The following is a 24,066-nucleotide window of genomic DNA, read 5'->3' on the forward strand; positions in this document are numbered from 1 at the left end:
CAGCCCCCACAGAAATTCTCCTTTTGCAGTCAGTGCTGTGGCTGGGCCGGCCCTTGTGGTTCTTAGGATTGTGAGACATGTCTCAGCAACAACCACCAGGGAACTTTGAAATGCCAAGGTATATCACTCACATGTCCTGGAGGGTACAAGGCACCGCTGGGGTAACACAGCAAGGTCCTGGGTAGAGAGAGCTCATGAGCAAGGTTGGACTTGTGGTTCCACCTTTTTGAGGTTGAGGGTGGGGTGTATAGGATTTTAAAGTTTCACTCTTTATTGGCGAATTTAAAAAATAAGAGCGGGAATTAAAGTGCAGGAAGGGAGAGTTGAACAGTCAGTGAGACGGTCTGTTATCAGGTCAACCAGAGCTTTCTGAAAGCGGGAACTTCACGGGTGGGGTGGTCTGGCTTTTTATCTCATTGTGTAGCTGTCATGTGTTCACCGGAGATGGATGTCTTTGACATGGATGTCTCCAAAGCTTCATGTCAGGCACTTATATTACAGTCAAAAAAAAAAAAGAATTATCACATGCTGACACACACTGCCCCAGTTTTGGAACCAGCCATTTCTTAGTTGGTTCCTTTTAGGGAAGAAGTTATTAAAAGCCAAGGTCTGGGTGAAGGGGGCCAAAGATCACAAACTTCCACTATAAAATGAGTCAGTTATGGGGATGTAATGTGTAGTCTGGTGATCATAGTTAATCCTACTGTTCTGAATATTTGAAAGCTGATAAGAGACCTTAATATTTCTTACAACAAGAAAAAAATTGTGATTGTGTATGTTACTCCAAACTCCAAGATCAGGGGGCTAGAATGCTACCAGTGTGTCATTGCTTCCAGGGCCTCTCAGAGTACAGAGTTAGGGACTGTGTGTATGTATGTGAGTGAGTGTGTAAACACATATCTAATTATTCCCCCATACCTCTATATATTTAAAATGTACTTTTTTGTTTTTATTTAACAAAGCCATAAATGTAGGATTCTAATTAGAGATGTGTAATTTGGATGTACAATTGAGCATCTGAGCAGAGCAGAGAGAATTTGGATATATGTCACTGTCCTTTTAATTTTTAGCAGGTGGTTAAACCCCTTGTTTAAAATTGGTCATGAACAGAAATTAACACAAGATGACATGTACTTGGTGCTTCCAGAAGATCGCTCCCAGCACCTTGGAGAAGAGCTACAAGGGTGAGCACAGGCAGCAGGGAGGAGAGGAGGGAGAGTGAGAATTTCCACGTGGGGCTAAAGTTGTGTGTGGGGGGCTTTGCCTTCCTCTGGGTTCTTCTGAGACTCCTCGCCTGACTCTGCACGCACACCCCCTCAGGCTGACCCTGGGCTTAGCTGGGTCAGCCCAGCTAAGGGAGCTGGGGGAGCCTGTGTTCCCTGTGCATCTGTGGACGTGGAGGAAGCCCTCAGCCATGGCCCTGGAGGCCAAGCTCTGTCCCTGGAGGTGGGGTCCTTGGAGGAGGGAGGCTGCCCCCCTGAGCGGCTCATGACCTGTGAGTCCAGCAAAGCTTGGAAGGAACTTATTTCCAGAATTGGGACTTTTCCTCCTCAAAGCCTTTTATTCTGGTGCTTCAGGGTCTGCACCGCTCATCTTTCAGGAGCCCTGAGCGCAGTTCACCAGCATCTATGGGGCCCCACAGAGCGCCCTGTAGTGAAGGCCCATCTCCCACTCCGCCCCTCTCCCGTCTCCCTGTGGTGGACACGCTGTTCTTCACTGTGCTCTCTTTCTCATCGCAGGTACTGGGATCAGGAAGTTTTGAGAGCCAAGACACACAAACAGGAGGCTTCTTTAATGAAAGCAATCATAAAGTGTTACTGGAAATCCTGTCTAGTTTTGGGAATATTGACGTTTCTTGAGGTAAAAGTTTTTACATACTGTGCGTTGCTTCTCAGTGTATGCAGATCAGTACTGAGAAGGATGCGATGGTGGGGAGACAGGACAGCGGTTTGTCACAGGATAAATCTCATCATGATGTAGCTCAGTGGTTGTGTTTATTTTCAGAATGGACAGATGCTTAAAGGACTGAGCCTCCAGGGGATTAGTACTAAGTTGGCCAAAAGTTCCTTCAGGTTTTCCCATAACAGCTTATGGGAAAGGATGGCACTGACAAGACAAGACATTTTATACCATATGAGGACATTTTTGGAGAAGGAAATGGCAACCCACTCTGGTGTTCTTGCCTGGAGAATCCCAGGGACAGCGGAGCCTGTTGGGCTGCTGTCTATGGGGTCGCACAGAGTCGGACACGACTGAAGCGACTTAGCAGCAGCAGGACATTTTTAGTGCTCAGTACTTGATATAAATGCTGAAAGTGATCCTTGAGAAAAAGATCCTACAACCTCAAGGAATATGAGCCTCCTGGTTTGGAGGAAGTAAATTTGGATCAGAGCCCAGTAACATAAGGCATTTTATAGGTGCTCCAGCAAGTAATTGTTAACTTGCCCAGGTCACATCTGATAAATGATTTCCTAAAAAGGGGTCCTCACTTCTGTTCTTGTGGAACAGAACTCTGGGCCCTGCATCTGGGCAGGAGCTGCCAGAGCTCCACGAGCACACCCTTCCCTGGGCTGCACCCTCCCCGTGGGCCAGGTCACCCAGGCCAGAAACCCCGTGGGGAGGAGCTCCAGCTGCACCATGAATTCATGCACCCTCTATGCTGGTTTCTTTCCCTGGTTGTGGGAGCAGATTCCTGGTTGAAGGGGGATCCTGGTAGCCTGGCATTGGCAGAGGGTGTAGGAGGGGAAGTGCAGGGCAAACCAGAGGCAGAAAGCTGTGAGGTCAGTGACCTCTGTGACCCTGAAGATCCTGGGTCAAGATCCCCCAAGTGACACAGTCCACCTGGGGACACAGTGCCGGCAGCCCCCTGTTCTGGCTGAGCCTGCTGGAGGTCTGCTGCAGAACCCCCTGGGTGGCTCGTGCTCTCCGTGGTCCCTTAGCGCTGCCTTAGGGACACGGGCGGGCTGTGAGTGTGTGAGAGCAGGAGGGATGGAAGACACAGTTGCTGTGAAAAGGGTGTTTTAGGTGGAGAAGGTGTGAGCTATCATCAGTCCATTGTGTTGGGGGTGAGGTGGGTGGGCCAGGTGGTTCACAGGTGGGCGGCGTGGCTCTTGTTTAAAGGCTGTGCTGTACTGAAGGGCACTGCGGGCAGTGGGCAGCTGGGCAGGTGAAGTCCGCCCCACACAACTGGAGAGACAGAGGTCTGTCAGCTCCCAGGGGACTGGGTGGTCCTGGGGGATGGAGTTCTCACTGATGTCAGAAGAGGATTGGCCATTGTGCCAGAGGGTGGGCAGGTGTGTGGGGCAGAGTGCCGCCTTAGAGAGGGCACTGACCACTGAGATACTGTACTGCCTTGTGAAGGGTGGGGTGGAGTGTTGATCTCACAGTTGTCCAGCCCCAGTAACACTTCCTGCTGGGGATCCAGGATGGCCAGGCCTGGGGGCTGCATAAGGTGCAAGTGGTAGAGCCCTGGCCTCTCTTTCAGGAGGCTGGTTGTTGGGCAGTCATGGCAGAGAAGTGGGGAGTCGAGGACCTGGTAAATGTGGGGGCTCCTCTCAGTAGTAGTGCTACAAGTACTAGTGGCGGTAACAAGGGGTCGTGCTGAGTAGTACTGGTGGTGGCAGCCGCAGTGCTATTAGTAGTGCAGCAATAGCAATAGTAAGTACTCGAAATAAATTATGTATCAGGAACTGCTATGAGCACTTTATGTGTAATAACATTTTTATTCTTTTGGCTAACTCAACAAAGTTGTAGGTGTCCTATTACCCCCATTGTTGAAGAAAGGACTTTGAACCCAAGTGATTACATAGGTTGCGTGTAGTGACAGGGAGCTTAAAAGACAAAGTGTGGTTCCATTTCAGGCACTCTGACTTACAAGCCTGATCATCTCAATGACTAAGAGCTTGTCCAGGGTCAGGAAGGCTTGTATTTAGAGCTTTGTCTTCAGGGTCTCAGACACATGCATCCTAAACTTTGTTTCAGTTCAGTTCAGTCGCTCAGTCGTGTCTGACTCTTTGTGACCCCATGAATTGCAGCATGCCAGGCCTCCCTGTCCATCACCAACTCCCGGAGTTTACCCAAATTCATGTCCATCGAGTCGGTGATGCCATCCAGCCATCTCATCCTCTGTTGTCCCCTTCTCCTCCTGCCCCCAATTCCTCCCAGCATCAGGGTCTTTTCCAGAGTCAGCTCTTCACATCAGTTGACCAAAGTATTGAAGTTTCAGCTTCAGCATAAGTTCTTCCAATGAACACCCAGGACTGATCTCCTTCAGGATGGACTGGTTGAATCTCCTTGCAGTCCAAGGGACTCTCAAGAGTCTTCTCCAACACCACAGTTCAAAAGCATCAATTCTTCCGTGCTCAGCTTTCTTCACAGTCCAACTCTCACATCCATACATGACCACTGGAAAAACCATAGCCTTGACTAGATGGACCTTTGTTGGCAAAGTAATGTCTCTGCTTTTTGACATGCTATCTAGGTTGGTCATAACTTTCCTTTCAAGGAATAAGCGTCTTTTAATTTCATGGCTGCAATCACCATGTGCAGTGGTTTTGTTTAAGGGTAATAAATACGATGCTAAGAACTTCCTGGAGCAGGGAGTCAGATTTGGGATCCTAATTGTGGGTAGATTTCAGGTGACCACGTCCCCCAGGGGCCAGATTTGACTAGGATGTTGATGCCAGCAACAACATCATGCTGTGGTCAGATAAACCAGGAGCCTTTTAAGAAGCCAGCTTCCCCTCATTACCATCCCTAAGTGGTGATAATTTTAGATAGTGGAAGATCTAAACTCTGGATTCTCTAAAACATGAACACATTTACTTCGTGATGTCCTGCCCTCTTTTAATTCCTCTGGTGGACAGGACGACTCATGGGTTACCCATGGTTTCCAGATCGTGCTGTGACCAACCAATCCTGGCAGTACCAGTAGGAAGAGGCAGGCAATACCAGTCCAGGGTGAGGATTCTGGGGTTAGGATTTCAAAGTGTGAAACCTCTGTCCTGTGAGAATTGAGGAGTGATCATAATGCTTGGAGAAGCCAGTACCAGGCTAACGTTCAACCTGGAGCACGTGCAGGTCACCCCTAATTAGAACAGAAGAGCCAGCGAGTTCTCAGCACCCTGGCCCCTGTGTGCACACCCATGGGGACCTTGGGTGGGGAGAACAGGCCTCCGCCTGTCCAGGGCCCTCAGGGTGGAGAGGAGGCGCCTGAAGACTCTTCCTGGACCAGAGAGACAGAGACCACTCCCCAGGTCATCAGGGCTTCTCTCGGAGAGATGAGGTCTCCACCTGCTGGTGTGTAAGTGGGGTGACCCCAGAGAACCAGAGTGGGTTCACCCAGTCCCTTCCCCTGAGAGGGGCGGAGTGACCAGGGTTTATGTCCTCTTCCCGAGAACCTTAGAAATGGCCTGGCCTTGTCTAATTACTGACGTTTGTCCAAGGCCACTTTTGCTGGTTGTCTCTGCTTTAAGTGGAGAATGTAGGAAGCACATATTTGTGTAAATCTTTGGAACTCAACTGATGAGCAGGAAGTAACAGAATCCTCTGCGTCCCACAGTGGGCTTTATGCCTGGACTCAGGGCTTTGTGCCTTGACTCACTCCCGGAGAGCTGAGCAGTCTTTGCATTTATTTCCCGACCTTTTCTTCCATGTGTACCTCACTCTGCTCCACCCAGGAGGCTGAGGAGTGGCTGCTTGTGGCAGAGGTACTGTGGGCTCAGAGCAACCGCTGAGGACCACACGGAAAGGGAGGGGAGGAGGGGGCACTGAGTTAAGCAGACAGAGACCTGCAGAGCAGACCTGCCCTGCTGATTCTGAGAGCATAGCATTAGCCATCAGATGTTAGTAATATCCACAGTGATTACCTTGAGACATATATGAGGGTGATGTTTTTCAATTCATTTTTTAAAGAAATCTGTGTTGTCTCATTAAAAAAAAGTTTTAAAAATTTAAGTATGATTGACTTACAATATTATATTAGTTTCAAGTGTATAGCGTAGTGACTCAGTATTTTTGTATTATTTTGATTATTTTGATAATTAAATATTATTTTGATTATTAAATGATCACCCTGATCAGTCTAGTTATCCTCTGTCACCATACAAATTTTTCCAATGTTATTGACTGTATTCCCTATGTTGTACATTACATTCCCATGACTTATTTATTTTATGATTGGTTTATGTCTCTTAATCTCCCTCACCTATTTCACTCATCCTCCAATCCCCCTCAATCCATTTTCTTTAAAAAATCAAGGAAATAGATGACTCCTTTTTTAAAAGATTACTTTCTTAATGATGCAAAAATAAAAATCCAGCTTAGAAGTGAAACTTTTAATTACATTCCAGAAAAGTTGGCTTTTAGAAGTGACTTTTCTCAAGAGATCTCATTCTACCATAATGGCCTGTAAACATCAATGAGCTTTCTAATCCCTTTGTGCAACCAGCCTCTGCCATTAAGGATAGAATGCGTCTCTTCCCAGGACTCCTGTCTTTTGTGCATACTGTAGAAATCCTTGTTAATTTTTTGCTTTCTGATGTGACAAGATGTTTCTAGTTTATCTTTACACAAAAAAAGCTGTGCAGCCTTAAGTACAAATTTGCCTCAGCCCAGGAATCTTCATGTCTCCAAGCAGCCATGGCTCCTTCTAGTTGGAAATGGTATTTAGAGACTATGGTCTGGGCACTAGGGATGCTCATTGCTGTTGAGTTGGCTATTGTTTCTCAGCTTTGTCATTGGACAAAGCTAGTATACATTTTTTGTAGTAAACAAACCTTGAGTTTATACAGGTACTTTCAATTTAAATCAGATTCAGGATAGTAGTGCTTTTACTTTATCTTTTAACTCTTAGATTGGTATCTGTTTTCTTTCATCATCTGTTCTCTTTTCTGCCATGCCTAATCCCAGTTCTCAGTGATATAAACATAATTACTCATTTAAAAATCTTATAGTATCAACACTATTAACCATATTGTGACTTTTGGAAGCTTTTGTTGTTGTTGTTGTTGTTGTTCATATTGTCCTTAGACATATCGCACATGGAATGTGTTTTCAAATTATTTTTTTACAACCACTTTTAGTAATTCTTTTTTTTATAACTCTGTCGGCCTACTGGATGGATATAACTTCTTCATTTTACTCTGAAATTTTAGGAATTGCTTTTGAAAACTTTATTTTTTTTTCTTTTTAATTTTTTTCTTTATTTTTATTAGTTGGAGTCTAATTACTTTGCAATATTGTAGTGGTTTTTGCCATACATTGACATGAATCAGCCATGGATTTACATGTAATTATAATTCTGTATAATGTTTTGCTGGGAATGATTGAAGGCAGGAGGACAAGGAGACAACAGAGGATGAGATGGTTGGATGGCATCACCAATGCAAGAAGGAGATAAGTTTGAGTAGACTTCGGGAGTTGGTGATGGACAGGGAGGCCTGGTGTGCTGTGGTCCATGGGGTTACGAAGAGTCAGACACAACTGAGTGACTGAACTGAACTGATAATGTTTTCACAATTTCAAACTCAGTAAACAGAAGAGGCTGTTTTTAAGGAAGACTGATATCCTTGCTGGCACCATTCTAATTCACACTCCCCTTTTAGAGGTAACATTACAAAGTTTGATTCATGTTTTTATTTTGCAGATATAGTATTTTATAAACATTTAATTTTTTCTGTAGTGTCAAATGAAAGGTCTGAATTTCATCATTAGAGTCTCAAGAGTTTGGTTTCATAAGGAATTTTCCTAGAAGCATGATATGTAACATGGAACTCTGGTTAAAACCCTCTGTGGCACTTGTAAGTCCTTCAGAGCAGGTTCATGGCCCCTCCATGTCCAGATGCCCTGATGATGCAGAATAGCAGATGCTTACATGGGATTAGTTTCTGCACCCAGCATCTTCTAGGGAGAGGGAACTTCAGGCTCCATCCCTAATCATTTGATCCTAAATCAGTTTCTGGAGGCTGGGTTTCAGTCCTTAGAGTGCTCCTAACCCCTCCCAGGTGATGCTAAGCTGCAGTCAGGATGAAGACCACTGTGTCAGGAGGAGTGAAGTTATATTGAGAATCCTAATGGCTATTATTTTCCCAGATTCACTGCTTTTCCTCCTTAGCTCTGGATCTTTCTCAGCTCTACTCTGTCACCTGTTCCCCCATTTCTGAAGATAAAACTGTCTATTCATTTTTTCCATAAGCTCATTCTTTTATGCTTATATATTTCACTCAAGCATTTTTTTCTTTGATAGCTTGTTTCTATTTTCTGTGTTTTCTTAATTTTTCTCATAAAGTGGAGATGGTAGAGTTGGGTAAGAAACATTTTAAGTACATGTAGAAATATAACAGAGAAACTATACTGACTAGGGAAATTTTAGCACTTAAACCTGTGAGAAGTTCCCCTAAGAAGCAGCAAGTGGGGCCCCAAAGTCAAGTACTTTCAGAAGGTTGAATACCAGGGACTGTACCAAGAAATGTCTATCTCTCTCATACCCTGAGATTCCTGTGAATGAATGTTGTTATATTGTTGGACTCTTTTAAAAATCTTTTATGGTTTCACAGTTGTGAAGAATTCCTGTGAAGGAGTAAGAACTCTATTCTCAATTGGTTTGTGGAAAGAATATTCACAGATCAAACTTAGACTGACATCAAAGGTTAAGGGTTTTGGGAACAATTTTTGATCTTTTCCCTGCTTATCCAGAAAGTTTTAATTTGGTTAGTTTCAAGTTTGTGAAAGTCACTCAATTGTGTCTGACTCTTTGCGACCCCCATAGACTGTACAGTCCATGGAATTTTCCAGGCCAGAATACTAGAGTAGGTAGCCTTTCCCTTCTCCAGGGGATCTTCTTGACCCAGGAATCAAACAGGGGTCTCTTCATTGCAGGTGGATTCTTTACCTACTGAGCTATCAGGAGAGCCCCCAGTTTCAAGTTTGATAGTGAATACTTTCTCAGTTGTTTTTTACCTCACTAATTGAGGGTTAGGATCAGGAACAGACAGAAGAGTAGAAGCTACAGGCCCTGGACTGGCATTACTCCTCAGTGAGGCTGTTTGCTCAACTGGCATATTAAATTCTGTCTCTCAGCAGAAAAATCGAGACATTTAGGCAACAATGACCTGCCTTTATGTTGCAATATATATATATATATATATATATATATATATATATATAATATAAGATTGCATGTTTCTTTGATGACCAGGCAGAAACTGTTACAGCCTGTCCTGGAGGATCTAACTCATCTTCTGTATTTACCAGACATTGCACTTTCAGATGTCCATTTATTTTGTTTTTTACAAAATTCTCTTACTGGAAGAAAATTTTAATTCTCTGGAAGACTGTAAAAGGCACCAGAAATAGATACAAAGTTTTCCTCAAAAAGATACAAAGATTTGGGAAGATAGAATTAGGAAATTGCCTGAAAAATGGAAGAAGGTAATGGAACCAAACTTTGAAAAGGTTGTTCAACAAAGTTCTTGGTGAAAATGAAAAATGTGCCTTTTATTTTTACTTAAAAACCAAAAGAACTTTTTGGCCAACCCAATACTAAAGCTTTATTGTCTTTGAATTTAAGATTTTGGCTTTCGTTAAAACTAGCACTGTTGTCTGCTTGGCTTCTTTGAGATAGTGGATCTGTGTATTTTTCTTTTAGATTAGCCATGAATGTAGCATTTTCTCAAGATGGCTTTTTAACATGCTAATAATAAAAGTAAAGCTTGTGTTAAGAAAAACTGGCATCACTTGTATTTCTAATTAAGGTTTTTTTCTTCTTTCTTTCAGGAAGGCACCAAAGTAGTTCAACCCATCTTTTTGGGGAAAATGGTTAGTTATGTTGAAAACTATGATCCTGCCAATTCTGCCGCTTTGCACGAAGCCTATGGCTACGCGGCGGGGCTGAGCGCCTGCGTGCTCGTGTGGGCTGTTCTGCACCACGTGTACTTCTATCACATTCAGCGCGTGGGGATGAGGCTGAGAGTAGCCGTGTGCCATATGATCTACCGCAAGGTGAGTGTCACTCGGTACCACGGTGTGTACCTCCTGTGAAGCATCAGAAGTATTTTGGGAAAGTTCTCTGTAAACTAAAAGTTTGTAACTGGTATCATTTACACCTTCCTAGAGAGACTTGCTCTTTGCATCAGGCCAATTTTGTTGTTGTCATTTAAGCAAACTTTACCAGTAAATAATAAAAAGTTTTGTGTTGAGATCGGGTCAGAGCTGCCTTTGATAACTTTTATCCACAGGTTGTTGCATAATATCCACTCAGCTTGTAATGGATTCTGATTATCAAATTGGTTTTCAATGTTTTCATACTTAAATCTTATAGCTGTATTTGTGGAACTTTTGTTGTTCATTAAAACCTTCTTTTACATTGAAGTTGTATTTAAAAGTAAACTTCAGTGACTGGATTTATGAAATTAAATCTAGGAGCAAAAAATGTATTTGAGAAAGGAAATGATGATATGTATAAATGACCCATCTAATCATATTGAATATAATTGTGTGAACTAAAGAAAAATATAAATGGAATCCATGCCAAACGTAGACTCGTTCACTTAATTCTATAGTTATGATTGTTTATAATGGTATTAAAGAATAGAGCTGAATGTTGGGATGAGACTTGAAATCATATACTGTTTTTAATATTTCGGTGAGAATTTGTTGCTATTCATTCAAGTTATTTAATTAATTCAATGTTTCTTTTTTCTTAAGTATGCATTTAGCACCTGATTTAATGTGTTCAGTGATCTTGTAATGAGAAATGCCACAGAATTATTTCATAGTTTACCCTGGCCTTAACTAGTTTAAAAGAAATAAGGATTTTTGGTGTTTTTATAAAGGAATTGCCACAGATACACCAGTGTTATGAACTGAAGGGCTCTTTATAAACTTGATCTTGGATGTCTCTTTGCCGTGGGCTGTTTACTTTTTTCTAGAAAAAAAATTATATAACTGTTTTTTATAGTTGAAATATGTAGAGAGAGTAGATCTTTTTTTTTTTTTTTTAATTTTTATTATTATTATTATTTTTTTTTTCCAGTGGGTTTTGTCATACATTGATATGAATCAGCCATGGATTTACATGTATTCCCAATCCCGATCCCCCCTCCCATCTCCCTCTCCACCCGATTCCTCTGGGTCTTCCCAGTGCACCAGGCCGGAGCACTTGTCTATTGCATCCCACCTGGGCTGGTGATCTGTTTCACCATAGATAGTATACATGCTGTTCTTTTGAAATATCCCACCCTCACATTCTCCCACAAAGTTCAAAAGTCTGTTCTGTATTTCTGTGTCTCTTTTTCTGTTCTGCATATAGGGTTATCGTTATCACCTTTCTAAATTCCATATACATGTGTCAGTATGCTGTAATGTTCTTTATCTTTCTGGCTTACTTCACTCTGTAGATCTTAAGTGTTATCACCACACATACAAAAGGGTAACTAAATGTGATGATGGCGTATGTTTGTTTTTCTACTGTAACTGTTTCCCAGTGTTTATTTATATCAAAACATCACATTGCATGTATTAAATATATTTAATTTTTACTACAAATAAAATCCTCATTGAAAGCTAAAACCAAAAAATTTAAGTGAAAAATATTGCTTCTCTTATTATTTGCTACTTATCTAGAGCTTCTGTTTCTTGGGAATACTTTTCTGGGAAAAATGTAGGATGTGTTCTCCCCATCTTTCCTTTAGTAAAATCTTGTTAAATCTTGGGACTGTGAACTCAGGGCCCTGGCATCTCACTGTCTGTGTTTGGCTTTGGCACATGAGTCCAGGTTCTCCTTGCATGACATACCCTCTAGTTAAGGATCTTCATTGTCAGTTATCATCATCTTTGTTATTCTCTTGCACCTTCTACCATTTAATAGATAAATACTCAGATTTCCCCACAAATTCAGTTCAACTCAGTTGCTCAGTCGTGTCCGACTCTTTGAGACCTCTTTGGACTGCAGCACACCAGGCTTCCCTGTCCATCATCAACTCCCAGAATTTACTCAAACTCATGTCCATTGAGTCAGTGATGCCATCCAACCATTTCATCCTCTGTCATCCCCTTCTTCTCCTGCCTTCAATCTTTCCCCACATCAGGGTCTTTCCCAATGAGTCAGTTCTTTGCATCAGGCAGCCAAATATTGGAGTTTCAGCTTCAGTATCAGTCCTTCCAGTGAATATTCAGGACTGCTTTCCTTTAGGATAGACTGGTTGGATCTCGTTGCTGTCCAGAGGACTCTCAAGAGTCTTCTCCAACACCACAGTTCAGAAACATCAATTCTTCGGTGCTCAGCTTTCTTTATAGTCAGACTCTCACATCAGTACATAACTACTGGAAAGAACGTAGCTTTGACTATGTGGACCTTTGTTGGCATAATGATGTCTCTGCTTTTAATATGCTGTTTAGGTTTTGGCTGAAAATTACTTAGTTGGCTCCTAAGTCTAAACCTACATTCATTTATCCTTTGGACAGGGCCAAGTTCACTGATGAACAGAGTGGAGGGTTTTGCTTCTGTCTCCTGCTCCTCCCTTTGCTGTCCTTGCAGGCAGGGCTGCCCCCACATTGAATCATTTAAGGGTGAACATGGGTCCCTAGAGCCCTGCTTTCAGGCATCATTCTGCTTGTCCTGACACCACACAAAACCCCGTGAAAATGCACTCCATTTTGCTATGTTCTCAGGCTGACTTGGTATCACTGTAGGAATCTGACTATCTGTATCTTTCTCATTTCAGTCACTTTGCCTGAGTAGCTCGGCCATGGGGAAGACAACCACAGGCCAGATAGTCAACCTGCTGTCCAATGATGTGAACAGGTTTGATCAGGTGAGCTGCCCCTGAGGGATTCTCTTTCATTTCCCATCCTTCTTCTTACTGGATTTAGTTTATTGGGATGCCAGGTACCAGGGTTTGGTGTCAGCAGAGTTCTGTTGAGGACATAAGACAAGGGTTCTCTTTATCCAATGCTCATTTCCTCTGTGTACAGCTTAGATGTGATAATAGTTTTGTCCTGTAGATGAGAAGTTTGTTTTTCTGACATTGTCTGCAATATACTTCGGTAGTAGGAAGGCAGTAGTGTTCTTGGACAGCTTGGTTAGTGTTTGTAGGGGTCCTCCATAGAAGTTTCACAGTGGCCTTTCTTGGCATGCAGTGTCAGTGTTGCTGCCTCAACTGTCTTCCTCCCTCTGGATGATGAAGGCCTGGTGGGCAGGGATTGTTTTTTCTCCTGCGCCCTGTTCAGTGCTGCTGCATAGGGAGCCTTTGAGGAATAATGCCAAGTGGGTGGTCTCCAGCTATGTACAACCTCCTCTCTGCTGTCCCATCATACCCATTTCACACTTACCTTATGAATAGATCACATTACCAGGGTGTTGCAGCTGTTGGCCAGATCTGCATAGAACAGTTATCTTTCCTGGATGATCCTGGCCCTTAAGTTTGGGGGCTTACCTGGTAGCTCAGATGGTAAACAGTCCACCTGCAATGCAGGAGGCCCGGGTTTGATCCCTGGGTCAGGAACATTCCCTGGAGAAGGAAATGGCACCCTGCTCTAGTTATCATGCCAGGATAATTCCATGGACAGAGGAGCCTGGTGGGCTATAATCCATGGGGTCGCAAAGAGTCGGACATGACTAAGCGACTAACACTTTCACTTCTTCTTCAATTATTCATTCATCAAACATGATTTAGGCCTCTACTTAATTTGAAGGATGAATAAGTCTTAATTTCTGCCCTGGAAAGGCCACAGACTGTCCGAAAGGTAAATGCACAAGCAGTTATCACAAAGTATGGTAGCTACCATATTATAGGCTCTTCTGGGGAGATGGGGGCTGAATTTTGGGACAGAGAGAGTTTGGGGAAGCCCTGAGCTCATCTGTGTTGTGGACAAAATCAGCATCTTCCATCAGTGACGCTGGTCGGGTTCTCCTTGGCACGTCCCTGAGGCCGGCCCTGTGCTACCCCAGAACAGCGTCATCTGGGGTGGACGCTTGGATTTCTGCTTCATCAGGTTTAAAACTCACTGAAATCATTTCTGTTTAGATTCCTGTCTGTTCCTTCAGAGCAGATTGTTTCTACACTGTGTCCTTACTGGTTTTATTGTATGCAGTCCTAAGAAGGCTTTGTCTTTCTCTTTTAAGGTAACGATGTTCCCGCACTATCTGTGGGTGGGGCCACTGCAGGCTGTCGCAGTGACCGCCCTGCTCTGGATGGAAATAGGAATGTCGTGTCTTGCTGGGATGGGAGTTCTCATTATTCTTCTGCTTTTGCAAAGCTGCTTCGGGATGTTGTTTTCATCACTCCGGTAAGAGAAACACTGGTTTAAAAAATAGGTGATATGTGCTTAGTAACATGCAGCATCTGCTTGATGCTTCTGATAAAAATCAAAACCAATGCCTTCTCTGGTCTCTTCTTTGAGTGCATTGTAGACCCTTCAGGCTTTGCAGGTGGAGGCTCCAGCCTTAAACTGAAGGCTGATTTTGAAGAGGGAAAGGAGATGGCACTTACTGGCTCCTCCCGCTACCATACCTGAATAAGTGGAGTGTCCTTGAGCAGAATGTACCTACGTTGATGTTATGTAAACTTTATTAAATAGTAATAATCCTATAGGCTCAAATTTAGCTGCATGTATTTTTGTTATGTTAGAACAATTTTCAGGTATCTATTTTCATGTGTTGTTTTTAGTTCAGTGTTTCCATTAACTTATAAGTGCCTCAAGGACAAGGTCAATCTTAATTATATATATCTTTATAAAGCCCCACAATCCCAGCAGAATATGTGACAGAACAGTGACTGGTGATGAAAGACCTAATGGTGATAAGATAGACCTGAGGCAGGTCCCAGAGGGTTGGAGGTGGGTCATGGTCCAGGTTGTCAGGTGATGGAGGTATTGTGCTCTTTGAAGTTTTTTTTTTTTTTTTCCTTGAGATTTTTCTTCTTCTTCTTTTTTTTTTTTTTTTTTTTTTGGTGACTTTGCATGTGCTGCTTTTGTGTATTTGCAATTTCCTTTCCTGTCTGCTATGAAGAGATGTTCCTTGTCCTTCAAGGCCCTGTTCCAGTGCTACCAGGTCTCTGAATTTCTTCTTGTTCTGCTTTCCTTGTAGAATTAACAGTCCCATTTTTTCTGCTCCCCAGAACTTCTCTCCTATTTTACCATAGCACAGACTCTGTCTTCCCGTTAAATTCAATGTCTTTTTGCCTTCCCTGTCCAACTACGACCTCCTTGGGCAGAGAGTTTATACCTGACTTACTTCGGGTCTTCTTCATCCAGTTCTGCAAGTTCTCCAAGTTACTCCTTGAATTAGGCTGAATGGTTGACTTCTAGAAGTCTTTTTCTCCATTTGCACTTTGAGAAGGACCTGCCTGTGATGTCAGCACAGAAGAGCTGTCGGGAATCATTGATCCCTGTGCCCCCTCCTGCTGCTGCTGCTACGGAAAGTTGAGCTATGGTCATTAAGTCTCATCTCTCACGTCTGTTCCCTCAGGAGTAAGACCGCAGCTCTCACAGATGACAGGATCGGGACCATGAGTGAAGTTATAACTGGCATCAAAACAGTAAAAATGTATGCTTGGGAACAGTCATTTATAGACCTTATTACCAGATTGAGAAGGTATGTTTTTATACATATCACACCATATTTTTGTACTTCCCCCCGATTTTTACTGACTGAAATTAGAAGTCTTACCAAGTTTTCACGTGAAGATGAGCTTAAATACTATGAACTCCACACCTCACATGTGGCAGGAGGGTTAAGTGGAAGAGGGGAGATGTCATTTTAACCTGCTATTCCATTTACCATCTTCTTAAAGGAAAAATTATATATGCTTCTGAAGACATACAGATGGCCAATAAACACATGAAAAAATGCTCAACATCACTCTTTATTAAAGAAATACAAATCAAGACTACAATGAAGTATCACCTCACACTGGTAGGCATGGCCATCAACAAAAAGTCTACAAACAGTACCCTCCTGCACTGTGGTAGGAGTGCAAATTGGCACAGCTATTATGGAAAACAGGCTGGAGATTCCTTAGAAAACTAGGAATAAATCTACATATGACCCAGCCATCCCACTACTGGGCATATGCATTGAGAAAGCCAGAATTCAAAAACACACATGTGCCTCAATGTTCACTGCAGCACTATTTACAATAGCCAGTACATGTGCTTCCATAGGGGCCGTGGTGCCTGCCTAATCTGTCTAATGTGTTGGTGCCTCACAATTTTGGGGTGTCTTATTCTCTTACCCACAAGTTCATGAGCTTTTGGCATGGACAGGCTGTGTCTTTCTGTCATTAGTGGGGATCCTGGCCCAGGAGTTGTGGTTTTGAATGCTTGTTGAAAGAATATTCAAACCCAGTCCACTTGACCCATAGTGTTTAAAAGGGTGACATGAAGCCTCTATTTAGTTGGAAGAGTGAAGTGGTGATGAAGTGTGTGGTCCTGGTGTTGGGATGGAGCCCCGGGCATGTACTGTGTAGTGTCTCCATATGAGGACTTGAATTCATGCCTTGGATGTTGATGCTTCTTTTAAAACCTCTTTCCTACTCTCCTTTTCAGGAAAGAAATTTCCAAGATTCTGAAAAGTTCCTACCTTAGGGGCATGAATTTGGCATCATTTTTCGCTGTCAGCAAAATTATGATTTTTGTCACCTTCATCACCAGTGAGCTCCTTGACAACCTGATCACAGCCAGCCGAGTGTTTGTGGTGGTGACACTGTTCGAGGCTCTGCGGTTCTCAAGCACCCTCTACTTCCCCATGGCCATTGAGAAGGTGTCAGAGGCCGCCGTCAGCATCCGAAGAATCAAGGTTTGGGGACAAATCATTGTTTTCGGTTGTAGGTGGATTTTTTGTAAAAGGCCCTTTTGTTCGGTGTCACTGTGTTCCAGTCAGGTGATATTTAACTCTCTCAGTGCAAAACCTGGCAGTCTTCCCAGAATGTTGTAGGTGCCCACTTCTTTTCATAGGTAGAGTGCATTACAGATACCGTAAGACTGGTTCACGTGTAGGGGTAGTGGTATATATAAGTAGCAGTAGCACAGGGTTCTTGTGTAGTGATGCCTGCAGAGTGGTTAAAATGTCTAATAGCAGGAGAAGCAAACAGAGTGCATCTCCTGTGCTAACTCTAGTGACTAGGCAGTGACTGTGCACAGTCCTGGAATATAGGATTCCTCTCTGGGCCGGGAGGGGAGGAACTTGCTGAGAGCTCCCTGCTCCTTGGAGAGGAAGAGTGGCCTCAGATTCAGTTAATTCTCTGTGTTCAAAAATGAGTTCTTTCCTGCACAGATGTTTTGATTCTTGATGTCTGAGCCACCTTTTGCATCTGCCTTTTCATCCCTGGCCCCTCTTTATTTACTGCTTAATCCTCTCTCTCTAGTTGCCCTCTTCTTTTCAAATTTGTAATTGCCACCATTATGTGGACCAAGAAGTTCCAGATATACAAGCTGGATTTAGAAAAGGCAGAGGAACCAGAGATCAAATTTCCAGCATCCACTGGATCATAGAAAAACAAGAGAATTCCAGAAAAATGTCTGCTACTGCTTCATTGACTACTCTAAAGGCTTTGACTGTGTGGATCACAACAAACTGTGGAAAATCATGAAAGAGATGGGAATATCAAACCACCTTACCTGTCTCCTGTCAAACTTGTATGCAAGTCAAGAGACAACAGTTAGAACTGGTCGTGGAATAATGGACTGGTTCCAAATTGGGAAAGGAGTACATGAAGGCTGTATATTGTAACCTTGCTTTTTTTTAACTTATATGCAGAGTACATCATGAGAAATTCTGGGCTGATTGAAGCTCAAGCTGGAATCACGATTGCTGGGAGAGATATCAGTAACCTCAGACATGCAGATGACACCACCCTTATGGCAGAAAGTGAAGAGGAACTAACGAGCCTCTTGATGAAGGTGAAAAAGGAAAGTGAAAAAGCTGACTTAAAACTCAGCATTCAGAAAACTACAATCATGGCATCTCATTCCATTACTTCATGGCAATAGACGGGGAAACAATAGAAACAGAAAAAGACTTTTTTTTTCCTTGGGCTCCAAAATCATTGCAGGTGCTGATTGCAGCCATGAAATTCAAAGACCCTTGCTCCGTTGAAGAAAAGCTATGACAATCCTAGACAGTGTATTAAAAAGCAGGGACATTACTTTGCCAACAACATTCCCTATAGTCAAAGCTATGGTTTTTCCACTAGTCGTGTATGGATGTGAGTGTTGGACCATAAAGAAGGCTGAGCACTGAAGAATTGATGCTTTTGAACTGTGGTGTTGGAGGGGATTCTTGAGAGCCCCTTGGACTGCAAGGAGATCAAACCAGCCAATCCTAAAGGAAATCAACCCTGAGTATTCATTGGAAGGTCTGATGCTGAAGCTCCAATGCTTTGGCCGCCTAATGTCAAGAGCCAACACATTGGAAAAAACCCTGATGCTGGGAAAGATTGAGGGCAAGAGGAGAAGGGGATGAGAGAGGATGAGATGGTTGGATAGCATCACTGATTCAACAGACATGAGTCTGAGCAAACTCTTGGAGATAGTGATGGACAGGGGATCCTGAAGTGCTGCAATCCATGGGCTTGCAAAGAGTAAGACACAACTTAGTGACTAAGCAACAACAAATACACTATATTATATGATTATATTGATACATACCATGAGCTGTAATAATAGTAATTATTAAGTATGTAATAATATTAATTTTGTAATATATCATTCCATACATTATTTAATATGTTCTGAGTGAAAGTTAAAGTTGGTCAGTTGTGTCCAACTCTCTGCAACCCTATGGATTATACAGTCTGTGGAATTCTCCAGGCCAGAATACTGGAATGGGTAGCCTTTCCCTTCTCCAGGGCATCTTCCCAACCCAGGGATTAAACTCAGGTCTCCTGCATTGCAGGTGGATTCTTTACCAGCTGAACCACAAGGGAAGCCCAAGAATACTGGAGTGGGTAAACTAACCCTTCTGCAGAGGATCTTCCCAATCCAGGAATCGAACCAGGGTCTCATGTATTGCATAATATGTTCTGATGTGAACTAATACTTTAAGTACAGTTAGCAAAGCAGTATTTAGACTGTTCAAAGTTTGCAAATCCCAGGAAAGCAATTGTTTTTGTTTGTGCTTACTTCCTGCAGTTTAACAATCTGTTTTTTTCCCCTTGTTTCTGTAGAATTTTTTATTACTTGATGAAATACCACAGGTCAACACTCAGCTGCCATCAGGTGGTGAAGTGATGGTAGACATGCAAGATTTCACTGCTTTTTGGGATGAGGTAACAGATCTTCCATTCCAAGATCATGACTGCTAACAGACAACTGTGACTAAGATTTATTGGAGAATTTTTAGATTTTACCCATGGTGTAAAATGTGACATGCTCATTTACTAAAAGTATGTTGCAAAATTTTTTGAAATAGGGACTAATGTTTTACCTAATAGAGATTAATTATAAAATCAACCTAAGATATTTGACATGTTGCTGACTCATTTTCAAGAGAGCTTTCAAAGTATAAGCACATTTTGAACTTAAAGTCCATACATTTGTAATGTTAGCATTTACAGAATTGGACAGACAAAATGCTGCAATGTGATATGGGTTATCTCAAAAATACACAACTAGTTTTTAAAGAGGCTTTGGGGAATCAGCATATATTTTTTACCTTGATTTTCAGACCAGTTTATTATACACAGAGTGAGGCCATGATCTGGATCTTTGCTCTGGGGTAGAGTGGGGGCTCCCCCATCCTGAACTTCTGGGTGGTTCTGAATACTTTGGTGGCAGCCAGGGTAGGAGGAGACAGCAGGTGATCATAGTGAGCACCAGTGATTCCTAGTTAAAGCATTATGCTGTGTGGAAGCTGACTAGGAAAGCTGGTGATTTCCAACCCTTGGTTTATTTGTGGAAAGTGAAAGTGAAGTCACTCAGTTGTATCCAACTCTGCGACCCCGTGGACTGTAACCCACCAGGCTCCTCTGTCCATGGGATTCTCCAGGTAAGAATACTGGAGTGGGTTGCCAGTTCCTTCTCCAGAGGATCTTCCTGACCCAGGGATCAAACCCAGGTCTCCCGCATTGCGGGCAGATGCTTTAACCTCTGAGCCACCAGGGAAGGTTCAGTCAAACAGAAAAAACAACAGGGTCTGGTCTCAAGAAGTTGTCTGTATCACACACCCAGTGCAGCCCCTTTACCAACTGAAATGCCCCCCTCCACCCCCCACTCTCCGGTTCCATGGTCTTCTGTGCACACCCTCCTGTATCAGTGAGGATTGGTTAGGAAAACAGAACCCCACCACGGGAGAGGGAGTTCCATGCAGGGAATTAATTACGCAGATGATAAAAGGGAGAAAAAAGCAGTACGGGCAAAACGGTGGTGCGTGAGACAACCCAGGGGTTATCAAAGGCAGGAAGCTGCTCCCACCCCCAGGGCTGGGGGTACTCAGGGAGGTGGCGCCTCCACCAGAGGGTCCACCCTCCAGATCAGAGCCCAGGAGCCGGGCTGTCAGAGTGGGGATCATAGAGCACGTATCCTGACTGTAGACTCACCCTGTCTTTCGTGCCTGTGACTCTGTGGTGCCACCTGCTTCTGACTCAGCAGCTGCTGTCCCCACCGACAACCAGTGGTTTTTTCCCAGATACATGAAACCACATCCCAGCACCTTCTGTCCATGGAAACACACACGGTGTCTGATCTAACCTGAGAGCTTCTGCTACGTTAATACAGTGGATTTACCTTCTGGTTGGTGTTTCTTGTCATAATGCTCTAGAAGCATTTATAGAAAGCACCACTAAAATTCCATTACAAAGACCATTTCATGTGAATGCTAACATATACTTTGTATGAAATTATTAGCAGATTTCTTTTGTTCCCAGAAAACATGTAGATTTATTTTAAATCAGTTCAGTATATGTTCTGCAGTTATTAATTAACTGAAATAAAAATATCTGTATGCAGCAGTCTGCCTGTGCAGCAAATGCCTGTAAGGTAGAATAAGGGATTTTAGTTGTACTATAGTCCATGTGAATAAATCAGATGAAAAAGCTGAAAAGGTTTCTGTATAGCTTCTAGAGTTTTAAAAAAAAAAAAACAAAAAACCCACATTATTACTAACTCAAGATACTAAACTGCTAAAGAGGGGAAAAGGCTGTGAGTTCTTTTGTAAGGCTCTTGTAAAATCTAACTAATGGCATATTATGATTCTGTTAGAGCAGAATTCAAAATTACAGAGATGAGAGGCTTCATCAGCTACATTTTCACAAAAATAAATACAATGTTAACATTATTGTGTGGCATGGTTTCCTTGGAGAAAGAAATGGCAACCCCCTCCAGCATTCTTGCCTGGAGAATCCCACGGATAGAACTTGGTGGGCTACAGTCCATAGGGTTGCAGAGTCGGATATGACTGAAGTGACTGAGCAAAGCAAAGGAAAGGTGTTCCTATCTAGGTAAAGGATAATTATGCTATTGCAGCTAATTTTTACCACTTTCAGGAAATGGAAATTCTAAATATTTTCAACTGAATCTAGTTGAAAATCTAGCACTCACTAAAAACTAACAGCCATGGCACCATAATAACACTTTTTGTGAGATACCTAGACTGTTACCACTGAGGGAGACACACACATGTGAGGTAAGCATATCTTTTCCCAGAAACCTTTGAAGTCAGAGATAAACAATTAGGGCACTTGAAAACATTAGGGATATGTATAAACTTGCGAGTAAAACGAACTATAGCTGTACCACCAAGCAATGAAGAAATAGTAAATCTTCATTTTATGAACCTTTAATTATCTAAATATAAGGAATTTTGGCTTAAGAAATGGTCAAAAGCAACTTGTTGTTTCTTACTATATAATATTGAAAACCAAGTGCTAAATTCAGCCATTGTAGGGTAAGGAAACTAAAACAAAAAAGCCTTAATGACCTGGAGCCTTAATAAGCAAAAGCTCATTTTAAACTGACTTAAGCCCCTGAACTCGGAGAAGGCAATGGCACCCCACTCCAGTACTCTTGCCTGGAAAATCCCGTGGACGGAGGAGCCTGGTAGGCTGCAGTCCATGGGGTCAAGAAGAGTCGGACATGGCTGAGTGACTTCACTTTCACTTTTCATTTTTATGCATTGGAGAAGGAAATGGCAACCCACTCCAGTGTTCTTGCCTGGAGAATCCCAGGGATGGGATCGCACAGAGTTGGACATGACTGAAGTGACTTAGCAGCAGTAGCAAGCCCCTGAACTAATCCTGTGTGTTAAAGGCAGGGAAGAAGGATCCCTCTAAACCTGAAAAAACTAGTGATTCATAAGGAAACTAAAGAGATGAAAGTAGGCGTGCTTATCATACCACAGGAATTGAAACTAAGAGGAAAAAGATGGGTGAGAAGAAATAAAAAGTACAATCTATTTACCTAGGGCAATCATCATTAAAAATCGACAGTAATTGATCAACTAAAATTTTTTTCTGAAATTATACTGCTTACATTTTTTGTGTCAAAACTTAAAATGATTGTCATTAAAGAGTTAGTAAATGATTCTAAAACAACTTTCTTGCTTCATAAAAGTTACATTTTAAGAAAGCTCAGTGGCAATCTTAAGGTACAACAGTTAGGATACCTTTTTGAAGCACAAAGGAAAATATAATTAAATCAACTTTATACTTTTTAACAGCCATAAGAAAAATTTAGGGTGGTTCAATAAATGAAGGCTTTTGACTTCCTATAAATTGTTTAAGTTACTCAGGCTTGAAATAAAATAGGTAACTTTTCAGTTAAATACTGACAGTGTAGTATCTTGGAGCAGATTTTTTATTGCCCACATCAACAGTTACATCCTCAGACCAACTTTTCCCTTCTTTAATGTGAAATAGCAAATCACCAGCATTTTAGGTTAAGTCTAGACTTTAAGGCCTTGTTCTTTAATTTCTAAATGATACAAAGTGCTTTATAAGTATGAACAATAATATGTTATACTTTACTATGTTTTGTCCTTTCCATTCATTTCTTTAAATCTGGAATGTGACATCTTTTATACATGTAGAAAAAATAACTGTTATCAAGCACAAAAGTTTACTCTAAGGGTACTAAATTTTTAAATTTATTCCACTTTTTAAATGATAGCCAAGAATCCACCTGATTGATGCTCATTTAGAACCTTCTTCTCAATCCTGGTCACTAAAGTACATCCTGAGTTCGAATAAAAATAATGCATTTTTCAGGCTTTAAAATAACTACTTTTTTAAAAATTTTAATTGGAGGCTAATTACTTTACAATATTGGGCTTCTGTGGTGGCTCCATGGTAAAGACCCTGCCTGCAGTGCAGGAGACCCAGGTTTGGTTCCTAGGTTGGGAAAATCCCCTGGAAAAGGGAATGGCAACCCACTCTAGTATTCTTGCCTAGGGACTGCTAAGTGACTTTCACTGCACCTGCAGAAGGGTCATGAGGTTGTCTGAACAGGACAGTGTTTTCCATCACTTACAGAGTTACATTTGGCGTGTCGGGAGGAGAGAATCTAATCCCAGCGCAGCAGCCATTTAGGATAAATTAAGAAGCCACAAATATTCATGTAGAGTACTTTAAATATCCCCCTTGAGCAAAATGATTTAACTGATTTTTCCTCAAGAGCAATGCTCCTATATGCATCCCTTGAAAAATTAAAGATCCCAGAATAGCATCTTCCATGTGGGACATATTGAAAGATGATATTTTGGTTTCAGTGAGTTACACTCTAGCCCTTGTTAATTTAGCAGGTCTATTTTCAGAGGGTGGGGTTAGCATTAGTTGCTCAGTCGGATCCAACTCTTTGTGACCCCATGAACTATAGTCCACCAGTCTCCTCTGTCCATGGAATTCTCCAGGCAAGAATACTGGAGTGGGTAGCCATTCCCTTCTCCAGAGGATCTTCTCTACCCAGGGATCAAACTTGGGTCTTGCACATTGCAGGCAGATTCTTTACCATCTGAGTCACCAGGGAAGCCCACAGAGTGTGGTAGTTTTGTGTTTTAGATTTGCAGAATCTATAGAGAAAGAAAATTACAGCCTACACACCCAAGAAAGGACAGTTCCTCCAAAGAACCTGGCTGCA

The 24,066-nt window shown here is 42.3% G+C and overlaps 1 protein-coding gene across 2 annotated transcripts in view; it reads left to right on the plus strand.

The window, feature by feature from the left end:
• Window positions 1-1,080: 1,080 nt before the first annotated feature.
• Window positions 1,081-24,066, plus strand: part of LOC133049097 (ATP-binding cassette sub-family C member 4-like) — a 120,592-nt gene continuing 97,606 nt past the window's right edge. For both annotated transcript variants that reach the window (XM_061132996.1, XM_061132997.1), the window contains exons 1-8: window positions 1,081-1,184; window positions 1,740-1,860; window positions 9,775-9,999; window positions 12,723-12,812; window positions 14,123-14,286; window positions 15,467-15,592; window positions 16,546-16,795; window positions 19,164-19,265. In XM_061132996.1, coding sequence (XP_060988979.1) covers window positions 1,129-1,184; window positions 1,740-1,860; window positions 9,775-9,999; window positions 12,723-12,812; window positions 14,123-14,286; window positions 15,467-15,592; window positions 16,546-16,795; window positions 19,164-19,265 — 1,134 coding nt within the window. In that variant the 5' untranslated portion in view covers window positions 1,081-1,128. The remainder of the gene's footprint in view (window positions 1,185-1,739; window positions 1,861-9,774; window positions 10,000-12,722; window positions 12,813-14,122; window positions 14,287-15,466; window positions 15,593-16,545; window positions 16,796-19,163; window positions 19,266-24,066) is intronic.

This window comes from Dama dama, chromosome 30, assembly GCF_033118175.1.
Source record: "Dama dama isolate Ldn47 chromosome 30, ASM3311817v1, whole genome shotgun sequence".
Classification (NCBI taxonomy): Eukaryota; Metazoa; Chordata; class Mammalia; order Artiodactyla; family Cervidae; genus Dama; species Dama dama.